The sequence below is a fragment of the Varanus komodoensis genome, unplaced genomic scaffold (assembly GCF_004798865.1).
Source record: "Varanus komodoensis strain SLA01 unplaced genomic scaffold, ASM479886v1 scaffold1, whole genome shotgun sequence".
In the NCBI taxonomy this organism is placed as follows: Eukaryota; Metazoa; Chordata; class Lepidosauria; order Squamata; family Varanidae; genus Varanus; species Varanus komodoensis.
In genome coordinates, this window is record NW_025335268.1 from 73,650,788 (window position 1) to 73,668,741 (window position 17,954).

The following is a 17,954-nucleotide window of genomic DNA, read 5'->3' on the forward strand; positions in this document are numbered from 1 at the left end:
GCACTTCCTCCACTACTTACGCAGCTCCGCCTGCCCGCCCCCGGCCGCTGATTGACGTCCCGGCTGGCCAGTCGCAGAGCTCGTCGGCTCCGAGCCCTTCCGGAGTCGTCCGAGCCGTTGCCATGGCGCCGGTGGAACCTTGCCCGGGAGGAGGCTCGGGTTCCTCTCCAGCTCCAGAGAGAGAAGAACCGCAGCAAGTACGTACCGCTTCCGGTTCTCATGGGAACCGTCGGAATCTTCCATGTGCGGGGTTAAAAAAAAAAAAAAAAGAGCAGACCTGAAGGCGCTGGATCCAGGGTTAGCCCTACTTAGAGTAGACCCATTGAAAGAACCGGGACTTAAGGGAGCCTAGCGTTGGATGCACGCTGCAGGAGCGGGGTGGGGAAGGGAAAGCGCACGTACTGACTCCGGGAAAAAGGCCCCAATCCGGACTAGCCGCCAGCAGAAAACGCGCTCAGAGGACGCCAGCTTGCGAGACCTGCAGAGCTTTTCGTCAAGCGGGTTGCGCGGGGAGACGGGGAAGAGGCAGCGCGCACGCGCAGGCGCCCGTTTGCGCAAGAAAACTGACATGGGAATGCCTGACGCAGCAGACGCCCTCGGGCTGCCATGCTGTGACAGAAGCGCGCCCCCCAGTTCCCCCCCCCCGCAGGCTGTCAGTCAAAGGCGAAAAACCTGACGGTCCCCAGATCCAAATTTAGCATCTCGTGGCTCTTTTTGACCCTTTTAGTACATGCGTCTTGCCGGGTTCGTTTCTCTCTCTCGTTCTGTGCTTTGAATTAGGTGACTCAATGCGTTACTGCTCCCACCCGCACGCCTTGCTGGGAGGGGGGGGCGTTAAGCGGGGGGGGGATAAATAGGGCATGTGCAGGCTGCATCAAATTGCTGGAGTGCTGCACCTTCCTGTGCCATGTGCAAGCCACCCATCCCCTTTCCCAGCCTTCTCCCTCCCCTCCCTTCCCTTCCCCTTCCCCCTGCCCTGGGCTTTTCTTCCCTCAGACATTTCATGTCCATTAAATGCGCTTGCGGGGGGGCTGCCCCCATTTAAGGTTTTAAAAAAGATTTGGCAGAGGAAGACTTGAGCTTTCCGGTGCCTGCGGACACCTCCCTCTTGTGCTCAGTCTTGGCCTCAGGACTTTGCTCTTGGTACACAGGATTATTATTTCTCTTGCTCCTTTTAATTTTTTTTTTCAGTGGCCTGTAGTAATAGCTCTCTAGGGGATCTTGGAGAGGGAGCGTCGCAAGGAAGACGTGTGGCGAGATCCCTGCTGTGCTTTCCAACTCTGGCAGGCTGAAATGCAACATGGAGAGCCTTTCCCATCATTTCCCACCTGCTTTAGTTTCCTTTTTTCCAGACCCTCTGAGGCCAAAGGCTCAGGAAATGCTCCAGGAAGAGGGAGCGGCTGTAGCACTGTGTCAAATGCAGAACTGGGGGAGCATCTGAGAACTGCGGGGTAATGTTACCCCGTGTTCTTCCTGGCAGGGGTGTGCTTACAATTTTGCTTGCAAGTGGGAGGATCTCTGTGCCCAGGAAGCAGTTCTGCATCCGCAGATGCCACGTCACATGGGTTCATTTGGCTTACGCCAGCCAGCGTGGATGCATTGCTCAGAGGCTGCTGTCAAAAGATGGCCACGGGCTCGCTAAGCCTACACAAGATGCCTGCCTCCTTTGGGAAGAAGAACGACTCCTCTCCAGGGAGCTCCTGACTGCTTCGGCTAATTCCTCGTTTCTCAGAGCATTTCTTTCCTTAGTCATTTCTGTGTGCTTGCGTTTTGCCACTTTGGAGTGCAGTGGCCACAATTTCCTTGAATTACCGCATTTAACCAATGAGCATAGATTGGTTTCCACGATTCCCAATAACCTGTCATTTCATTGTGCGTTAAATGACTGTTTCTTGTGCAGATGCTATAACCCTCGGTTGTCCTTGGCGTCTTCCCTTCTGGCTTTCAGTTTTACCTCTGAAAGTGCCACCTGCTGCTCTCCTGATCTGCCCATGTGCAAAGAGAGGGACCGATCCTGATCAACAGGTACTTTTTCTGCCCTGATAGCTACACAAGGATGATGTGTACATTCAGATGGGGTGCGAACAAATACCTCCACAGTCCAGGTGCTGCAGGAACCAGGCGCTCAATTATGCAACAGCGTTCCTTATTGTAAGCCGTTGTTTCTTCTTGTAAGCCATCCCGAGATGTCAGTGGTGGACAGAGTATAACAGTTTTAAATAATACAATAAATTGCACGTTTAGGCAGAAAAAGACCCACAACTCCTAGATTCCGCATGGTGAATGCTGCAAATTGTAGGATTTATTTTGTCTAAAAGTGCATCCAGTCGGGCCCTAAGTTTTCATATTCTGCAGGCTTGTGTAATACCTACAATTGCATGTCTTTTTGTTTCCACTCCCTTAATATTAGGGCAGGCTTCTCTAGCTTAGAGTCCACCAGGTGCATTTGACTTCAAGGCCCAGCATCCAGTGCCCACCACCTCCTCAGCCACGGTGTGTTACTATAGGCAACCTTTATGCTTAGGACATTTCTCCTAATACGAAGCCAAAAACTGCTTGCTTGCAATCTCCACCCCGTTGCTATGGTCCTGCCCAGTGGAGTAACTGGGAGGAGGCCGTTTAAAATAACCAGAGATTGTTCGCTTGGGAATCTTATCCTACCATTTCTACTACCGTGGTGCCTCATACTTTGAGCTGAATTCATTTCAGGTGGCTGTTTGAGCTCTCAATTGTTTGAAGTCCAAAGCAATGTTTCCCATTAGAAATAATGGAAAATGAGTTAATCCATTTCCAGAACCTGAACAATACCCATTTCAATAAACCTCAGCAGCAAATGCATATAATTTTATGCGTAAAAACAACACAATTAAATGCCAAATTTACTAATTAAAACTTGAAAACTCAATAAAATATGCAAATATGTACAGTAATAATAAAATGAAGACTGCATTTACTGCCCACCTGTTTTAATGAGAAGTGGTGAAGCAGAAAAGTATCGAAAAGGCAGTGGGAATGACTGGGAAGGCAGGCAGTTAAAAGGTCCCAAGAAGGATTGAAAAGGCACAGATGAGAGACAACTTGGACACACAACTGATAACATTTATGGAGCACTCACATTTTTTCCACTATGCCTGCAATTCGAACTTAGAAGCATCATTCAAACTTGGAAGAGATTTTATCTTGACTCTAACAACTGAACTCTGGATCCTTCGAAGTTAGAGTTGTTCAAACTACGAAGCACCACAGTACGTAAAAATTAAAACCAATCTTGCTGGTCCTTCCCAAAAACATACACAGCTCGGTCCTAAGTACGCAAGCTTCCAGCCTTCGCTGGGCTCACCTAAAATAAAAGAAGGTGGCATTTTTTTGCATAGCAGAGATTTGAAGCTCCCTTTAAGGTTATTTGTGGTGGAATATTAACCCGGATCCAGACAATGCAACGCACACTCCAGAATATGACAAATGACCTCCGGTAGTGTGTCTGTTTTATAAATTTTAAACATTTTATCAATTTCGATTGTATAATCTTGTGTGTGTAATAGGAATAAATGCGGATGTGTCCCTCTGATCCTGGATGTTTGTCCCTCCAGCCTCTAGGACTCAGCGATGGCCGAAGGGGAATCGCAGAAACTGCTCCCCCGGTTAGTTCAGGAAGGGAAGCTCGCCCTTCTTAAGGAAGAGATTCAAAAGGTGGCCGGTCTGAGCAAGGACGTACAGAAGAAGCACTTTGGGAGGTCGGGAGACACGCTGCTCCACTACGCCGCCCGGCACGGGCAGCTCAGCATCCTCAGGTGGCTGGTTGAGGCCTTTGACGTGGACGTCGAGCTGCTTAATCACGACTACAAGCAGCCACTCCATGAAGCTGCTTCCATGGGCCACACAGACTGCGTTCTGTACCTGCTGAACAGAGGGGCAGCCGTGGACTGCTTGAAGAAAGCCGACTGGTAGGTTATAAAACTGCTGCCCTCTCCTGCGGCCTTCCTTTCAATTCACCGTGCTTGGCACGGCCAAGGAGAACCCGCAACTGGTTATGGCGATGGTCAGTAGCTTTTCAATCCATTGAAGGATACGAGGTGGGCACTTCCCCTTCAGATGTTGGAATGTCAGGCTTTTCTGCACTGTGCCCAGTTCTGCAATGACCATTTTGGGTGTTGCAGTCGGAACCCTACAAAGCACGCCAAAAGTTGGGTGCAGGAGGAATTTGCCTATGGGCAGGATGACTTTCCTAATTAAGCATCAAATGGAGTTGGCCTCTGTCACAGTGACAATGCACCGGGTTGCTGGTTTTTTGGAGCTCTCCGTCAGCACCTGGCGTTCCCACACACTCTGCGTGGCCAAATTGCCCCAGGTCAAAGAACGAGCTTTCCTGAAAATATTTTTTTCCTTCGATGTGCTGAAATATTGTGACACCCGCCTAAACTTAGGCTTCATTGCAGAGGTGGACCACTTATGGCCTTCCAGATGTTTAAGTCTAAGTTCCCACCTTCACTCCCCAGTGGCTGATGGGAGTTGGAAGCCAAAATATCTAGGGGTCCGAAGTCACCCACTCCCTATAGTAAGGTATGTGTAACAACCACTTTTAAAAGATGACTAGAAGCAGGAGCAGGCAAAATGCCATGCGCCTGGTTTCCCATGCTCCTCAGCATATGAAATATTTCTCCTGCCAGCCTAGAGCTGGCTCCAAAATATTGAACATGGATTCCTGTAAATCAGGAAGATGTTTCCACCCCTGAAAGTCAGCCCCTGCTCCACTCCCGCCTTCCCCTCTTCAGGACTCCCCTGATGATGGCTTGTACGAGGAGGAACCTGGAGGTCATCCAAGTCCTCGTCCAGCGTGGAGCAAACCCACTGCTGAAGAACAAAGATGGCTGGAACTGTTTCCATATAGCCAGCCGGGAGGGGGACCCCCGGGTTGTCCGGTACCTGCTGGATGTCTCTCCTAGCATCTGGGACACCGAGAGCAAGATCAAAAGGACCCCTCTGCATACAGCAGGTAGGAACGGCGCTTGGGCTGAGTGATGAGTCTGCTCAGAGGCAGGCACGGGAAAAATTTCCATGTGCAGCCCAGACCGCTGCCTTTCAAGCTGGCAGCAGAAAATGCTTCAGTCTGGTCTTCCCTGGAGTTGTGCAGTCCCACCGCAGGACCTGGGCCGTCTCAGGCCACCCCAAAGGGTGTTATCCTGGTCTCCAGTCCAGAAACAGAAGGGCTTTGCGGGGGGGGGGGGGGGGGAGAACCGGCCAGCAGGGGAACTTCAGGGGAGGAGTCAGTGCTTCGGCTTTTCGGTGCCCATCATCTCCCACCGCCTCCTCCCCAAAGCAGGGGTGTTGAACCCCAGTCAACCCAAGGGCCGAGTTCCCTCCTGGAGAAGCTCTTGGGGGCTGCATCCCAGGGTGGGCGTGGCCAGAGAGAAAATGGGTGGGGCCAAATATACTAGCACGCTTTAGCTGCGAGCTCCTTGGGCCAATAACCAAAACTTTAGGGAGGGGCATTTCCACCCACTAGAATGGGGGGCAAGGTGCAAAAGCCATAAAATCGCCACATACTTGGGGGGCAAGGAAGTGGGGTGATCTGGCATGCCCCAAAGGGTTCAATTGGGACCCCAAGTGGGCTGAATGTGGGGCTTCACATGTTCTACAGTGACGCAACTAGGGTGGTGTAGCCCCATAAGCCATTCACAGGTTTTCAGCCTAACCTCCTTTGCATGAATTGCTGTCCTAACTCCAGAGGTGCCTTCACCAATTCCCAAGAACAGAGCGTGACAAAATAAATAGTCTTTGTGGCGTATCCCTCGCCCACGCACAAGAAATTCGAGGCTTCGGCGAATGGGGCGGCATAGAAATGTTTTAATAAATAATAAATAAATAAAAAGAAATTCTGGGATATGTCGCAGGCATGTATGCGCTCTTCGTCACTGGGGTTGTTCACAGGTCCTTGCGCATCTGATGGATCGTGGCCATCACCCAGCTAGAGGTTGCTACCGCCTACGGAGGGGTGCCCTGGCTTTTTCAACCTGGGGTGTATTTGAAATTTCGGGAACTACTTCAGAATGCCTAACCACAGATCGTTGCTTTGGTTTCTGCACCCATCATGCCTGTGGCTCTTAGCCGACATCTTGTCCAGCAAAAACTTTCGCCTTGTGTCTGCCAGACACGGCAACGTTATTTTAGAAAGGAATTGCCTAATACAGACAATTGGAGAGCCAGTGTGGTGTGGTGGTGAAGGGCACGGGACTGGGATTCAGACGATCCGGGTTCGAGTCCCTGCTCAGCCATGGAGCCAACTGGGTGGCTTTGGGCCAGTCACAGACACTCAGCCCAACCTACCTCACAGGGTTGTTGTTGTGAGGATAAGATGGAGGAGGAGATGTAAGCTGCCTTGAGCCCTTTGTCGGAAAAAGGCAGACTATACATTCAAAAATCAATCAATCAATCATCCAAGAGCGGATCTAACTTCTTTTAAACACACGTTTTGGGAAGCTCGCACGGTTGCTTCTTTTCAGGAGGAGGTTATTATGCAGGTAAATTTAGTACAGGAAGAGACTTCCATATTCACTGATGAATTCTGCTGCACACTCGTTCTTTTGAATCACTTACTCATGGAAATTAAGCAATGGTCCAAGTGAGTGGATGTGCTGAGACCGTCTGGCGGCAAAAAGATGGATGTTGCGACCCTGGATGGGGGCCGTGCTCACATTCCTGTCCCGCGTTCAGGAATCAAGGGCGGCTGGTCGGTCATTGCAGGAATGGTACGCTAGACTCGCTGGGCACTTGGCCTAATCCAGCCCAGCTCCTCTTATGCATTTATTTATTAATCAGATCTGTATCCTCCCTTTTTCTTAACAAGAGCTCAGAAGCAGCTGACATCCTTCCCCTCCTGCTGCTCTCACTCTTTTCCCTATAGCAACAACCCTGTGAGGTAGGCTGGGCTGGCAGGCCCAAAGTCATCCAGTGGGCTCCATGGCTGAGTGGGGACTTGAACCCGGATCTCCTGAGTCCCAGTCCTGCGCTCTTACCCACTGTACCATGCTGGCTTATGTTCGTACCTTAGGAAGTTTTCAGTGTCTGAATGGGTGATAAATAGCTGCCACCTTCACATGGGTTCTTATTAGAGGTCAGACTAGATGGCCCGGGAGACCCCTTCTGACTCGCTCTGTTTCTGTTTGAATATTTGGTCCACTTTTGTTGAAATGTTTGCATAATCGCTAGAGAGTTGTTCATTGCTTTTGCTATGAATGCATGAAAATCCAGATAGGTGCATTAAAATTGGGGGTGGGGGGATTATAAAGTTTGGCAGGTGGCCAAGGATGCCCCAGAGGTGCTGCAGGTGTCACATAGGTGACCCCTATTTGATAGCAATTGCAGGGGAAGATGGGGGTTGTAGTCCCAACATACTTGGGGTTGGCTAGCTTTGTATACTTCATTTTGGGGTTGAACAAAGAATCCTGAAAGCCCTGAACTTGTGAAGAATTGTGGCCTTCCCTGGGTCAGCTTCTGACTCACCCTCGCTGCAGAGCTGTCCAGTCTGATACAAACAGAAAATTAAGTAAGAAATAAATAAGACTAAACGATCACAGCACCCATCCTATTTTAATTCTATCGTGCCTACAGAAATATCGGCAACGAATGAGATTTTCATTCGTGACCAGAACAGGAAGGAAAAGTAGTTTTGTTTAAAACGCATGACCTGCTCCTCGTCTCTCTCATATCAGAGCCATTTCTAATCCCTTTCCACTCTTATGCAGTGATGCACGGTCGCCTGGAGGTGGTGGAGGTGCTGCTGGACAGGTAAGCAGGTGTTTGGTGCTCTTGGTTTCCCCGTTGCTCAGCACCCTCCTCATTTTCTATCCGTATCAGAGCCCCATTTGGAATGTTGAGAGAGTGCCATGGGCACTCTCACAAAATGGCGGCCATTAGGGCTGTTGCCAGTGCATAACCTGGCTGCCACGACAGGCACTGCCAGTCACGAAACACCCGTTCCCTGGAGAGCGGGGAGGCAAACAGATGAGATTCAGAGAAAAGTTACTTTCTTGAGGACTAGAATGATGGGCTGAAGTGGAGCTTGAGCTCCAAGCAGAATATCCCTCTTGAGCCAAAATGAAGTGGGCGCTGAGCAGAGCCCGGTGCTCTGGAAATGTGGCAGCCTCCCGAGTTATTTTTGCGGAAGCTACAATGAAGGAACAGTCCGGAGGGGCAGGAAGCCTGGCAGATGCCAAAAGAGGCGACCTCCTGGGCACCACGTTGGGGATCGCGGTCGTGCAGCCGTCGTGCGTCACGGGGCAGAAAGGTGTCGGCCCTGCCCTCCGGCGAGGCCTGACCGCTACGCCCGCAGCGCTCTGTGCAGGAGCGGCCTGTCCCTGCTTCACCTGCCCCTTCTGCGTTTATTCCGAGGTGCCGCTACGAGCCGGACAGCAAGGACAAGTGCGGAGTCACTCCCTTTATGGACGCAGTCCAAAACGGGCACCTCGCCGTTGCCCGGCTGCTTCTGGACAAGCACAAGGTGCGTGTGAACGGCACAGCGGGCCTTTAAACCGAGGGCCGGGGAGCCTTCTCTTCTCTTGCCATCAGCTGCGGGTGCTTTTCATGCCTCTCTGACGCATGACGTGCATTTTGATGTCTCCCAGGTGAGTTTTGGGATGGAGGGCAAGATGAGGCAGGAACGGGATGGGGAGGTGGGAGGTGTCGGGAAGCCCGGACGGCAGCCGTGACACAGGATACCCGGATTCAGCCGGGAAAGACCCCTTTCGCCTTTTACTGAAAGATCCCCCAGGACCCTGCCGTGACTTAGGCAGCACGTGGCCGGGCAGCGGTTCTCACCTCCGACTGCCAAGTCAGCGCCCACGAACAGACACTTTTATAACCTGCTCGTCACGCACATCAATGCGGAGTGTTCAGTTTCCGGAGCATGTTGGTACGATGGCATCCTCGTATCTTCAGGCATGACGTAATGTTCTAAAGCGACCAGAAATACTGGTAACAATAATGGGGAAAACATTCCTGATTGCCTTATTGACCTGTCAACTGAGTAGACCGCCTTGCAGTTTGGATCCTGTTTAAACATGCAAATGTGTCCGATGGAGGAACCATTCCTGAAATCTGGTTTGGCAGCCACGCTCCGCAGGCGCTTGCCTCTGTGGGACCAGATGCTCAGGTTCAGAAACAAATGGACACCGTTGTTCCAGTCTTTCTGCGGCGGATGGGAACACTGGTTTTTCCCCACCGATAGGGTCAGCCTCCAGCAGCTTCTCAGTCCAGCTAAGAATTCCATCTTCTTAAAGTAACAGCAATGCTGAACTGTAACCTGGCTCGGAATTCTGCTGCTTTCTGAGAAAGGGGTGCAGGTTTGATTTTATAACACAAAGGCACATAGAAGCAACCCTTTTCTGCCAGGACTTATCTGAACTTTCCCAACAGAGGCAAACGCCGCATAGGAAGGAGGCAGCCCTGAAGGGCCTGGTGAGGAAAGTGGGAGGGGCATGCACCTGCAGGCGTCATATCACCTGGGCCAAAACTGTGCTTATTCTCCAGGTGTTGGCCCTTTTACGTGTCCAAAATGGCGGCAGCCTCACCCAAGAGCCAACCTCTGCCGGCTCTGGGGAAACTCAGGGTTTGCAGAGACATGGAACCCATCCCCGGAATGGCCCGTCAAGGGCTAACGGTGCTCAGCAGGCCTCGTGTGCTGAGTTTCTCTGGGGATGCGGCAGTGGATTACCGGTGGAGGGGACGGACTGTCCTCAAAAAGCGCATGGCTTTCTTGGCAGTTTCCTGGTCCTAATTCGTCATATTAAAATTCTAAAAACGTAATGCAACAACAACAGAAACAAGAATCGCAGCTACCAGAAGTTCCTATAATGCGGTCTACCAATATTTTTGCACACTCCGTCTCAGCTTTCCCCGATCTGACCCCTCCCAAATGTGTTGGGCTACAGCGCCCATCATTCCCTGCTGGGGACGATGGGGCTTGTAGGCCAACGTATCTGGAGGCTGTCGGGTGGGGGAAGGCTGTTCTCCCACAGCCGAGAAACGGAGCTTGGAGAGAGCAGGAGAAGTTTGCTCGCGGTTCCCTGTTTGTTCCCCAGCACCCAGTTAATGGGCTTCTAACTGAGAGAGAGTGTGCTGCCCTGATCCCTGCCGGCCGTTTTCCGTAGGATCGCCATCCCTTGTTTCCTCCCGTTATGTGGAATAGCATCCGGCCGCTGCACCCTAGTGCTCTGAGCCGGCTTCGCTCCATGGATCCGCTCCGTGAACCGGAGGGTTTGCACAGGAGAAATGCAGAGCGGCAGCCCGGATGCCAGGTGCGTGCCTCACGCACGACGTTGCTGTGCTCTCCCGCAGGCGTCCTGCAGCGCCAGGGATGCCCTGGGCGCCCAGCCCCTGCACCAGGCGGCCGTCACTGCGCAGGACGATGCCCTTCGCTTCCTCGTCTCGGACCTGGGCGTCAACGTCAACGCGGCGGCCACCTCGCTCCAGCTCACCGCGCTGCATTATGCCGCCAAGGTCCTGCGCTTTTTTTTTTATATAGTGATGTATTTGTTTGTTTATTTGGAGTTTTTGTGTGCCGTCCCATTCGCGTAAGCCTCGGGACGGCTTCCAACATAATAAATGATTCCTTCCTTTCCTTTTCCCGGGAGGCTTGCTGGTGACGTCCCGGGTTAAGTTCCGGTGCTGCTTCCCCAGTAGATGGGAGCCCTTAACACAGAGCATATTTATTTATTTTATTTATTTAGGAGACTTCTATGCCGCCCCATTCGCCGAAGCCTCGGGGTGGCTCGCAACCATAAATAAACTTCAAAATAGAATAATATAAATTAACAATATAAATTAAGCATATCCCTCTCCATGTGGCAAAGCGGCACCAAAGCTGCAGCGGGCATGGCTCAAACCCCGGAGAGTGGGGAGAAAGAGGAGTGGGACAAGCGGCCTGGGCTTGCTCTACACCTGGGAAGCCCTCCTGGGCCACGATCCACCTTGGCTGCAGAAGTGTCTCCCATAGGCCACCCCCAGCACCCCATCTATGCACCCCCAACCATTCCAAAAGATTCAAATGCCTTTCCTACGGCATCGCTTGCTTATTTTTCTTTTAATATTTATATCCTGCCTTTTTTCCTTTCAAGGAACTTAAGGTGCCTTACATAAAGCTCCTCCCGCTGCTCTCACTCTTGCCCTCACAACAAGCACCCTGTGAGGTAGGTTGGGCTGAGTGTCCGAGTGCCCCCAGGACACCCAGTGAGCCCCATGGCTGCATGGGGACTCGAACCCAGATCACCAACCACGCCCCGCACTCTTAACCGCTGCACCACGCTGGTTGCTGGTTGTTGGTTGTAAGAACTTTATTATTATTATTATTATTATTATTATTATTATTATTATTATTATAACATTTCTATGCCACCCCTTGCCGAAGTCTCGGGGCGGCTTACAACACAATAAGATACATTGAAATACAATAGAACATAATAAATTATCACTAAATACAAAAATACAAAAAATACACTGAGATACAATAATATAAAATTAAATTTTTTTTAACTTCACCTGTGCTGGTATGAATGGTGTCTTTGTAGTCCCTGAGTTTGGCTCCCAAATGTTCAGAGCCCTTGGCATAAGCTTCGTGGGCTTAGAACTCGGCAGAGGCAATCATTTGGTTTTCAGAGATGCCTGAAAAGCAGCAGGGAATGGGAGGTGGGGTGCTTGGAGCTCAGACGCGTCTGAGAGGATTTCGGGATTTGGCTCTGGGCAAGCAGCTGCGTTGCGTTTTATGATGTTGGCCTAACGGTTCATCACGGCAACTTCTTGCCGTCCATTTCACCTGGACTGATGTGGTCCCAAAAACTGTGGAGACTTTGCACAGTTCCTTCTGTTGGACTAATAGGATCAGTCGCAAGTCCTTTTGCAGCCAGGGGTGGCCGTCCCACTTGCTGGCTTTGGAGCACAGAGCTTGTAATGCGCCAAGCCCTGGGAACACCTGGCGAGGGGGAAACGCTTGCACGCTGAGCCCCAGGCTGGCAGGCGGAACTGCCCCAGCATCCACGCAGGCCACCCGCACGGGCAGAGGAGGCGGTCAGCCGGGCGGCTGAGAAAGTGGATTTGGGGGCCCCACCGCCAGTGCTGAGAGAGCGCCCCAGAAGCCCAGGTCCTGTTCGTTTCAATGAGGCTTTCTCGGAAGGCGTTCCCAGGTGGATCGGGCCCCATTTCAGTGGGCACAGTGGAGCAGCTTCCCCCTTCAGGCTCCCAAACTGACTTAGACCAGCCACTCTATTCACATCTTATTTTTGTTAAAGGCTGCCCAGCATTAACATGCGTTCCACAGCCTCTTGGGTACCATTGGCTTCAGTTTCGCTGTTCTGATCAGAGATAATTACCTTCCATGCTTCTCGTAGCTAGGATTAGATCTTTAAAAAGCAATTTTCCCCATGCGAAGGAAACGGAAAAGGCCAATTCTGTGTCCTGAATATATCTGTAAAAATGAAGCGTGTGCATTTTTTGCCCTATAGTCTTAACTTTGGCTGCGAATGCACCATCGTGAGGAGCTGTGCCCACCATTGGGGCCCTGGAAGTCACTTAGCTCCTTGCATTTCATTCCCCTTGTTCCCTGAAAGTTCTCCCAGCTTTCTGACGTATAGGCAGCCCTTGGTAACAAGGGCTAGAAACTTGATGTTTTTAAAACAAATGGTTAGAGCCTTGGATTCTCTTGGTGCTTCCAGATGGAGGACCCCTAGCCAGCTCCGCTGATGGGGGGGGGGGGCATTGTGCAGCTGTTCCATCTTTTCTTACTTAACCTGGGATAAGGGAAAAGACGGGAGCGACTGGGGACGAGGACCAGTGGGAGTGGTTATGAGATGTTAGCCCCAAAATGAATTCCACAGTGATGGCAAGACGAACGTTCACCCAGAGGTCCCCTCCACGTCTGCTCGCTGCCAGATCCGTTGCTATTGCGATGACGTTGCGTGTGCCACTGCAGGACCACAACTGTCCATTTGGGTGGAACCCTGATACAGAGGGGGAACCGGCCTGGAACCGGCCATTTCTAGGGGGTAGCAGCACCACTGGCGTCCAGCATCTCTTCCAGCACCAGAGAGGTCTTTTTCCTCCCTTGCCAAGATTATGCTTTGATTACGGGAGAAGCATCTTTGCAAAGGCCAGGCTTCCCATCTTGCATGCTGCTCGGACATCTTCAACTCTTGTGCTGAATTCCTCCATTTGGAAATTGATGCTTTGGATGTAGCCTTTCTTGGCATATTTATTGAGCAAGCCAACGGCCACATCAAAGGGAATCTCACATCCAAAACAACGATACAAACCGAAAAACAAATAACTGGGAAATATAAATGCAAAATTCGTGTACTCTGTGGTGTGGAACCTCGGACCAAGGTGACGCAAACAAACCTACCAAATTTGAACTCTTTATTTTTGCAATTAGAGCAAATGCTGACACTGTTGGCACATCCAGGCCTGACAGCAAATAACAGGGCCTTTTTTACATCTGAAGCAAATGATATCCTAGGATACCAGCTGATCTTTTTGCTGCCAGGATCTGGCAGCGAAAACATGTGACTGCAGTTGATTTCTCACTGTGTTGCTGTTGGTACTTCCCTGCAAAAAAAAGAAGAAAAAGACAAAGTCCCTTGAAGCTTTGCAGCTCAGTATAATAATTACCATTATCTTTATTGCTGTTTAAGATTTCTATACTGTCTTATCTGCCAGAAAGACATCAAGGCAGTGTACAAAACTTGAAAACAGCAGAACCCTAGAACAATAAAACACCAACATTAAGTATTAAAATCTTTAGCACACAATCCTGTGTGTGTTTTGACAGAAAGACGCCCTGCAGCTCACTGCTCTCCCACTACCAGCATGAGCGGCAGGCCGTTTTTCTGTCTAACCTTGCACAGAATTGCAGCTTTGGTATCCCAAAAACAACAGGTTTTTTCAGGGCAACCAACAGTGTAGTGTTTCAGACTTGGTTTTAAGGCAAGGAACCAGACTAAAAGCACATGTTAAATTTCTTTCTGTTTTTCTGAATGCTACATGTTTGTGCTGGGTTCCCTGTTGCTGGAATGGCTTTCAGCCCTTTTGATCCAGGCTGAGGGCTGCCGGCTCCCTGCCTGCCTGCCTTCCAGAACGAAAATTGATCTTTATCTTAATGGGACATGATTCTCCTGATAAATCTTTAGCTGCAAGCATATTAACTGTGCTAGATAAATCAGAGCCTGAAACCAGAGAGCCAAGAAGCTTCACGCACTGTACAGAAATATGGATTTTATACATGCAAAATGTGTGATTTTCTGCTTTGGGTTTCTCACTTACACACAAGGGAAATGAGACCAGAGTGTCCTTCCCTGACCTGTACCATTGGCCCTGCTGACTGGGGGTGCTGGGAGTTGTAGTCCAACAAACCCAGAAGGCAGCGGGTTAAGGAGAAGGCTAGTGCAGAGAATGGGAAAGGTTGTGTGTTGTGTGGGTATGTGTTAAGTCATGGGAATTGTATTTTTTAATTTGCAACAGGAAGGGCATGCAGGCACAATCAAGACGCTTCTTTCTCTTGGAGCTGATCTGAATGCTAAGGATGGGAAAAATCGAACAGGTAAATAACATTCATATTTCACAGTAGCTGACATTGGTTAGGACTTCCGGCAGCCGAGGGCCGTGCCTTGGGAGACTAGTCCTCTGGCGCATTGGACTCCCCGTCACTGCTCCGGTTGTGCTTGTGAGCTCCCGTTTCCACCAGCACCAGACCCCGCAAGTTCTCAAGGATCTTTAGACCCAGAAATACAGACTTGCCTGGGAGGAGCTCATCCCTATTAAATAATTAAAGGGGTGATCCCGCACATGTTTAGAAAGGAAGAAGTCTTTCAGCGACACTGGCCGCAAACACGGGGAGTTGTGGGGTGCCTGTCTGGCTAGGCAGAGCATGACGGGGATTTTCCTTAAGGCTCAGAGAGACCAGAATCCTCCCCTTCCAACCTCCTGTCCTGCAAGGCAGGGCTGTCCAAGGCCAAACAGCCTACCAGATCTGCCACCAAATGCTGCAAGATGTAGTCTCTGGGCACTGCAGCCGAGAAGGTTATTAGTCCACTGCAAACACGGCATTGCTCACACCTGAGCTGAGCCATCGGCATGAGTGTGACGAGGGGGGATTGAATTGCAGGGTGGCTCTGTGCCAGCTCACCCAGCCTGGTTTGCAGCCACCTTCCCCGGTCGCCAAAGGCAGGCGAGCGCATGGAAAGCCGTGCAACCGGATCAGAGTCGCACAGGTGGGAGGGCTTGTTCTGCCTTTTGCCAGCCTGCTCCTCTGTCTGTGCTGCCTGCAGAAGACGAGGAGTTTCTTCTCCCATTGCCAGGATGGAAACCCAGCTCCTCATCTCACTGCAGGGCTCGTAAACATTTTTGAAAAGAACATCAGGCTCATCATTTCTGTGGCTTTTTACAAGAGTCTCCTGGCCTGACTACAGGTTTGAGTGACCCCGAGAACTTGGCAAGCCCAAGTCCAGATTTCCATATAGGCTTTATTGAAAAGGCAAGCAAATTACCCCCAAAAGCTACTAGCCTCTCAGGGGTTCAGCAAGCAAGGCACTTCGAATGCTCAGCGTGAACCTGCCGGCCGAGAGGCTCCAGTCAGCTGGAATGGACAGTCAGCGGAGCCTCCTGAGGAGGGTGGGCGTCCGCACAACCCGCCGCCCAAAGGGAAGGGGCTAGCCTTCACAGGCTGCTCATGGGGAAGGGGCTGGCTGGTACGGGGCAGGGATGGAGTGGTGCCCACCCACCCACTGGCCTCATCAGCAAGCCAAACGCACTCTGTGAAACTCCCCGTCCTTGTACTCCATGGGATATTAAATGTCCCGTCCTCATTGGCCAGCCACAAGTCACAACACCTGAGCCTTTCCATCCGTGTCAGTCGGGATTCTCACAACAGACCACAGCATGGGCCAAGTAACTAAGCATAGTACAAAGCATGAGCTCGTTAAGCTGATTAGAACACCAAGCAGAAGCTCATTAACTGGTCCAAAAAGGAGGGATTCCAGGCCTAACACAGCGTGTGTCTCATCCGTTGGCCGTTTTCCCCAGAGTCTTCGCTGAACAACCCCTAGTGAGCTAACCAAGCAGTAATTCCAGGCCAGACATAATACTTTCCCAGGCTAGAGACCCCAGGTCCTGATTTTCATTTATTTATTTAACACTTTGGCGTACTGTCACAATAGCCTCATGGCTCTCCGGACGGTTTTCATTAACAAAGCATAAACAAATCAATTAAAACATCAATATGAGTTAAACTAGTTCCAAACACAGTAATACCGTTAAAATTACATTAACGTGTGAAAGTGCTTTTCAAAACTGGAAGTGAAACTGGATGGTGATCACATTTATCTAAAACACCCATAAATAGCCCTGAGTGAAGAATAACAGGTGCACTCTTAAAAGCTAGAGAAGCATTTCAGCAACTGAAAATTCCAGCACGTTTGATCAGCTAAGATTTTAATCGACCAGCCAGTCCTTCTGAGCATAATGGCTCCGTTCTGTCGTCTCCTCTGGTTCTGTTTCATGTTTGTCTGTTTCCTCCCTCCCAGCCCTGCACATGGCGTGCGCCAGGCAGAACGCCGAATGCGTGCAACTCCTCCTGCAGGCAGGGCTGCGAGACTCCCCGGACAGCACCGGAACGCTCGCGCGGCAGCTGGCGAAGAAGCCCAGCCTTCTCCAACTGTTCGAGGATTCACATGCAACCGGCATGTGCCAAAGAGAATAAAATCCTTTCCTTCCAGCCGCTCCGAGCTCCGTTTCCTAGTGGGACTGCAAGACAAGCCACTAACAGGGGAGCAGCCACCGTGTGAAGCCCACATGACCCACACTGCGGAAGCTGGTTGTTTCGGCTGCCCAGCTGTGCGCACCTGGCGCGTTCAGCTGGGGGGCTCACGTGGGATCTCAGCCCCACGTTTGCCGACCTCCCAAGGACAGCAATGGAAGAAGGTCCATTGGATCAGAGCCAAGTCCTATCCCAGCCTTCCCTTCCCTTCCCCTCCAGGTGGAGCATGCTGGGAGCTGTAGTCCAACACATCCAGACGGCACCAGGGCGTGAAGACTGATCTGTTCGGTGCAGCATCTTTCGCGGTGGTGGCCAAAGGGCTGACCATGAGAAGCCCACAAGTGGGAGAGGAATGAGACGGCAGCCCCCGTCCCCCAGGGGTGCCCTGCAGGCCCCCTGCCCCCAGTCCAGTAGACCAGCGGTTTTCAACCCCTGGTCCATGGGCAGGCGTGGGGGCTGGCTGTGCTCCACCACCTCTTCCTCCATTGGCATAGCTTTGGTGCACGGGGGCCATCAAGGGGGCCGGGGAGAGGAGAGACGGCTCAGTGGAAACCATGCTGCGCTGATTTCGGTATTTTGTTCTTTTGTTGGCATTTTGTGTTGCCTGGTTTCTGGTTGTTCTGGAGAATTTTCATTTTTTTGGTATTGTGTTTGGAAACGAATGCACAGAATACTGTATTATGTGTGTGGTGCTTTTTGTTTCTGCCTCGGTGGTCCCCGGGGCGGTGTTCCTGCTTTCGCCCGTCCCCGGCTGTAGAAAGGTTGAAAATCATGGCCTTCATGACTATTAGGCATTCACAGCTTCATCTCCATGCCCTGGGCCAGTCCCCTTCTAAAGCCATCCAAGTTGCTGGCCATCGCTCTGCGTTGCGGAAAATTCCATCGCTGAACTTGGCGCTGTGCAAAGAATGCCTTTTCTGGAACCACCCTGCACCTCCCACCCATCAGCTTTGTGGGGTGACCCCTCGGGGGCCTGGTGTGAAGGAAGAGGAGACCCTCTTAACCCTTTCCTCCCCATCTCTCCGCAATAAACAGCCCCCATTGTTGTCCTCTTCCTTCAGCCCTTAGGTTTCTTTTCCACCTCTGTGGCATCCTTTTTGGATGGTGGGCACCAGAATCCATACATGGATGTGGGTACACCCGTACATTTATTTATTTA

At 51.1% G+C, this 17,954-nt stretch overlaps 1 protein-coding gene across 4 annotated transcripts; it reads left to right on the forward strand.

Annotated features, from left to right (window-relative positions):
• The first annotated feature begins 160 nt into the window (after positions 1 to 160).
• ANKRD16 (ankyrin repeat domain 16) lies at positions 161 to 17,415 on the forward strand. Of its 4 annotated transcripts, XM_044428916.1 has the most exons (10): positions 656 to 780; positions 1,353 to 1,451; positions 1,901 to 2,025; positions 3,591 to 3,944; positions 4,773 to 4,993; positions 7,743 to 7,785; positions 8,389 to 8,497; positions 10,333 to 10,494; positions 14,503 to 14,581; positions 16,563 to 17,415. In XM_044428916.1, the coding sequence occupies exons 4-10, from the start codon at positions 3,607 to 3,609 to the stop codon at positions 16,736 to 16,738; spliced, it is 1,128 nt and encodes a 375-aa protein (XP_044284851.1). In that variant the 5' UTR covers positions 656 to 780; positions 1,353 to 1,451; positions 1,901 to 2,025; positions 3,591 to 3,606; the 3' UTR covers positions 16,739 to 17,415. The 4 variants fall into 4 exon arrangements, with proteins under 4 accessions (XP_044284858.1, XP_044284851.1, XP_044284841.1 ...); XM_044428923.1 differs by lacking the exons at positions 656 to 780; positions 1,353 to 1,451 and adding an exon at positions 161 to 197; XM_044428906.1 differs by lacking the exon at positions 656 to 780 and having other exon boundaries at positions 1,039 to 1,451.
• Positions 17,416 to 17,954: the final 539 nt, after the last annotated feature.

Bases quoted from the DNA above. Each gene is read 5' to 3' on its own strand.
- ANKRD16 (XM_044428923.1), top strand. From the start codon at position 3,607: ATGGCCGAAGGGGAATCGCAGAAACTGCTCCCCCGGTTAGTTCAGGAA. The intron at 7,786-8,388 runs GTAAGCAGGTGT...GTTTATTCCGAG, and splicing joins GTGGAGGTGCTGCTGGACAG to GTGCCGCTACGAGCCGGACA. The intron at 8,498-10,332 runs GTGCGTGTGAAC...GCTCTCCCGCAG, and splicing joins TGCTTCTGGACAAGCACAAG to GCGTCCTGCAGCGCCAGGGA.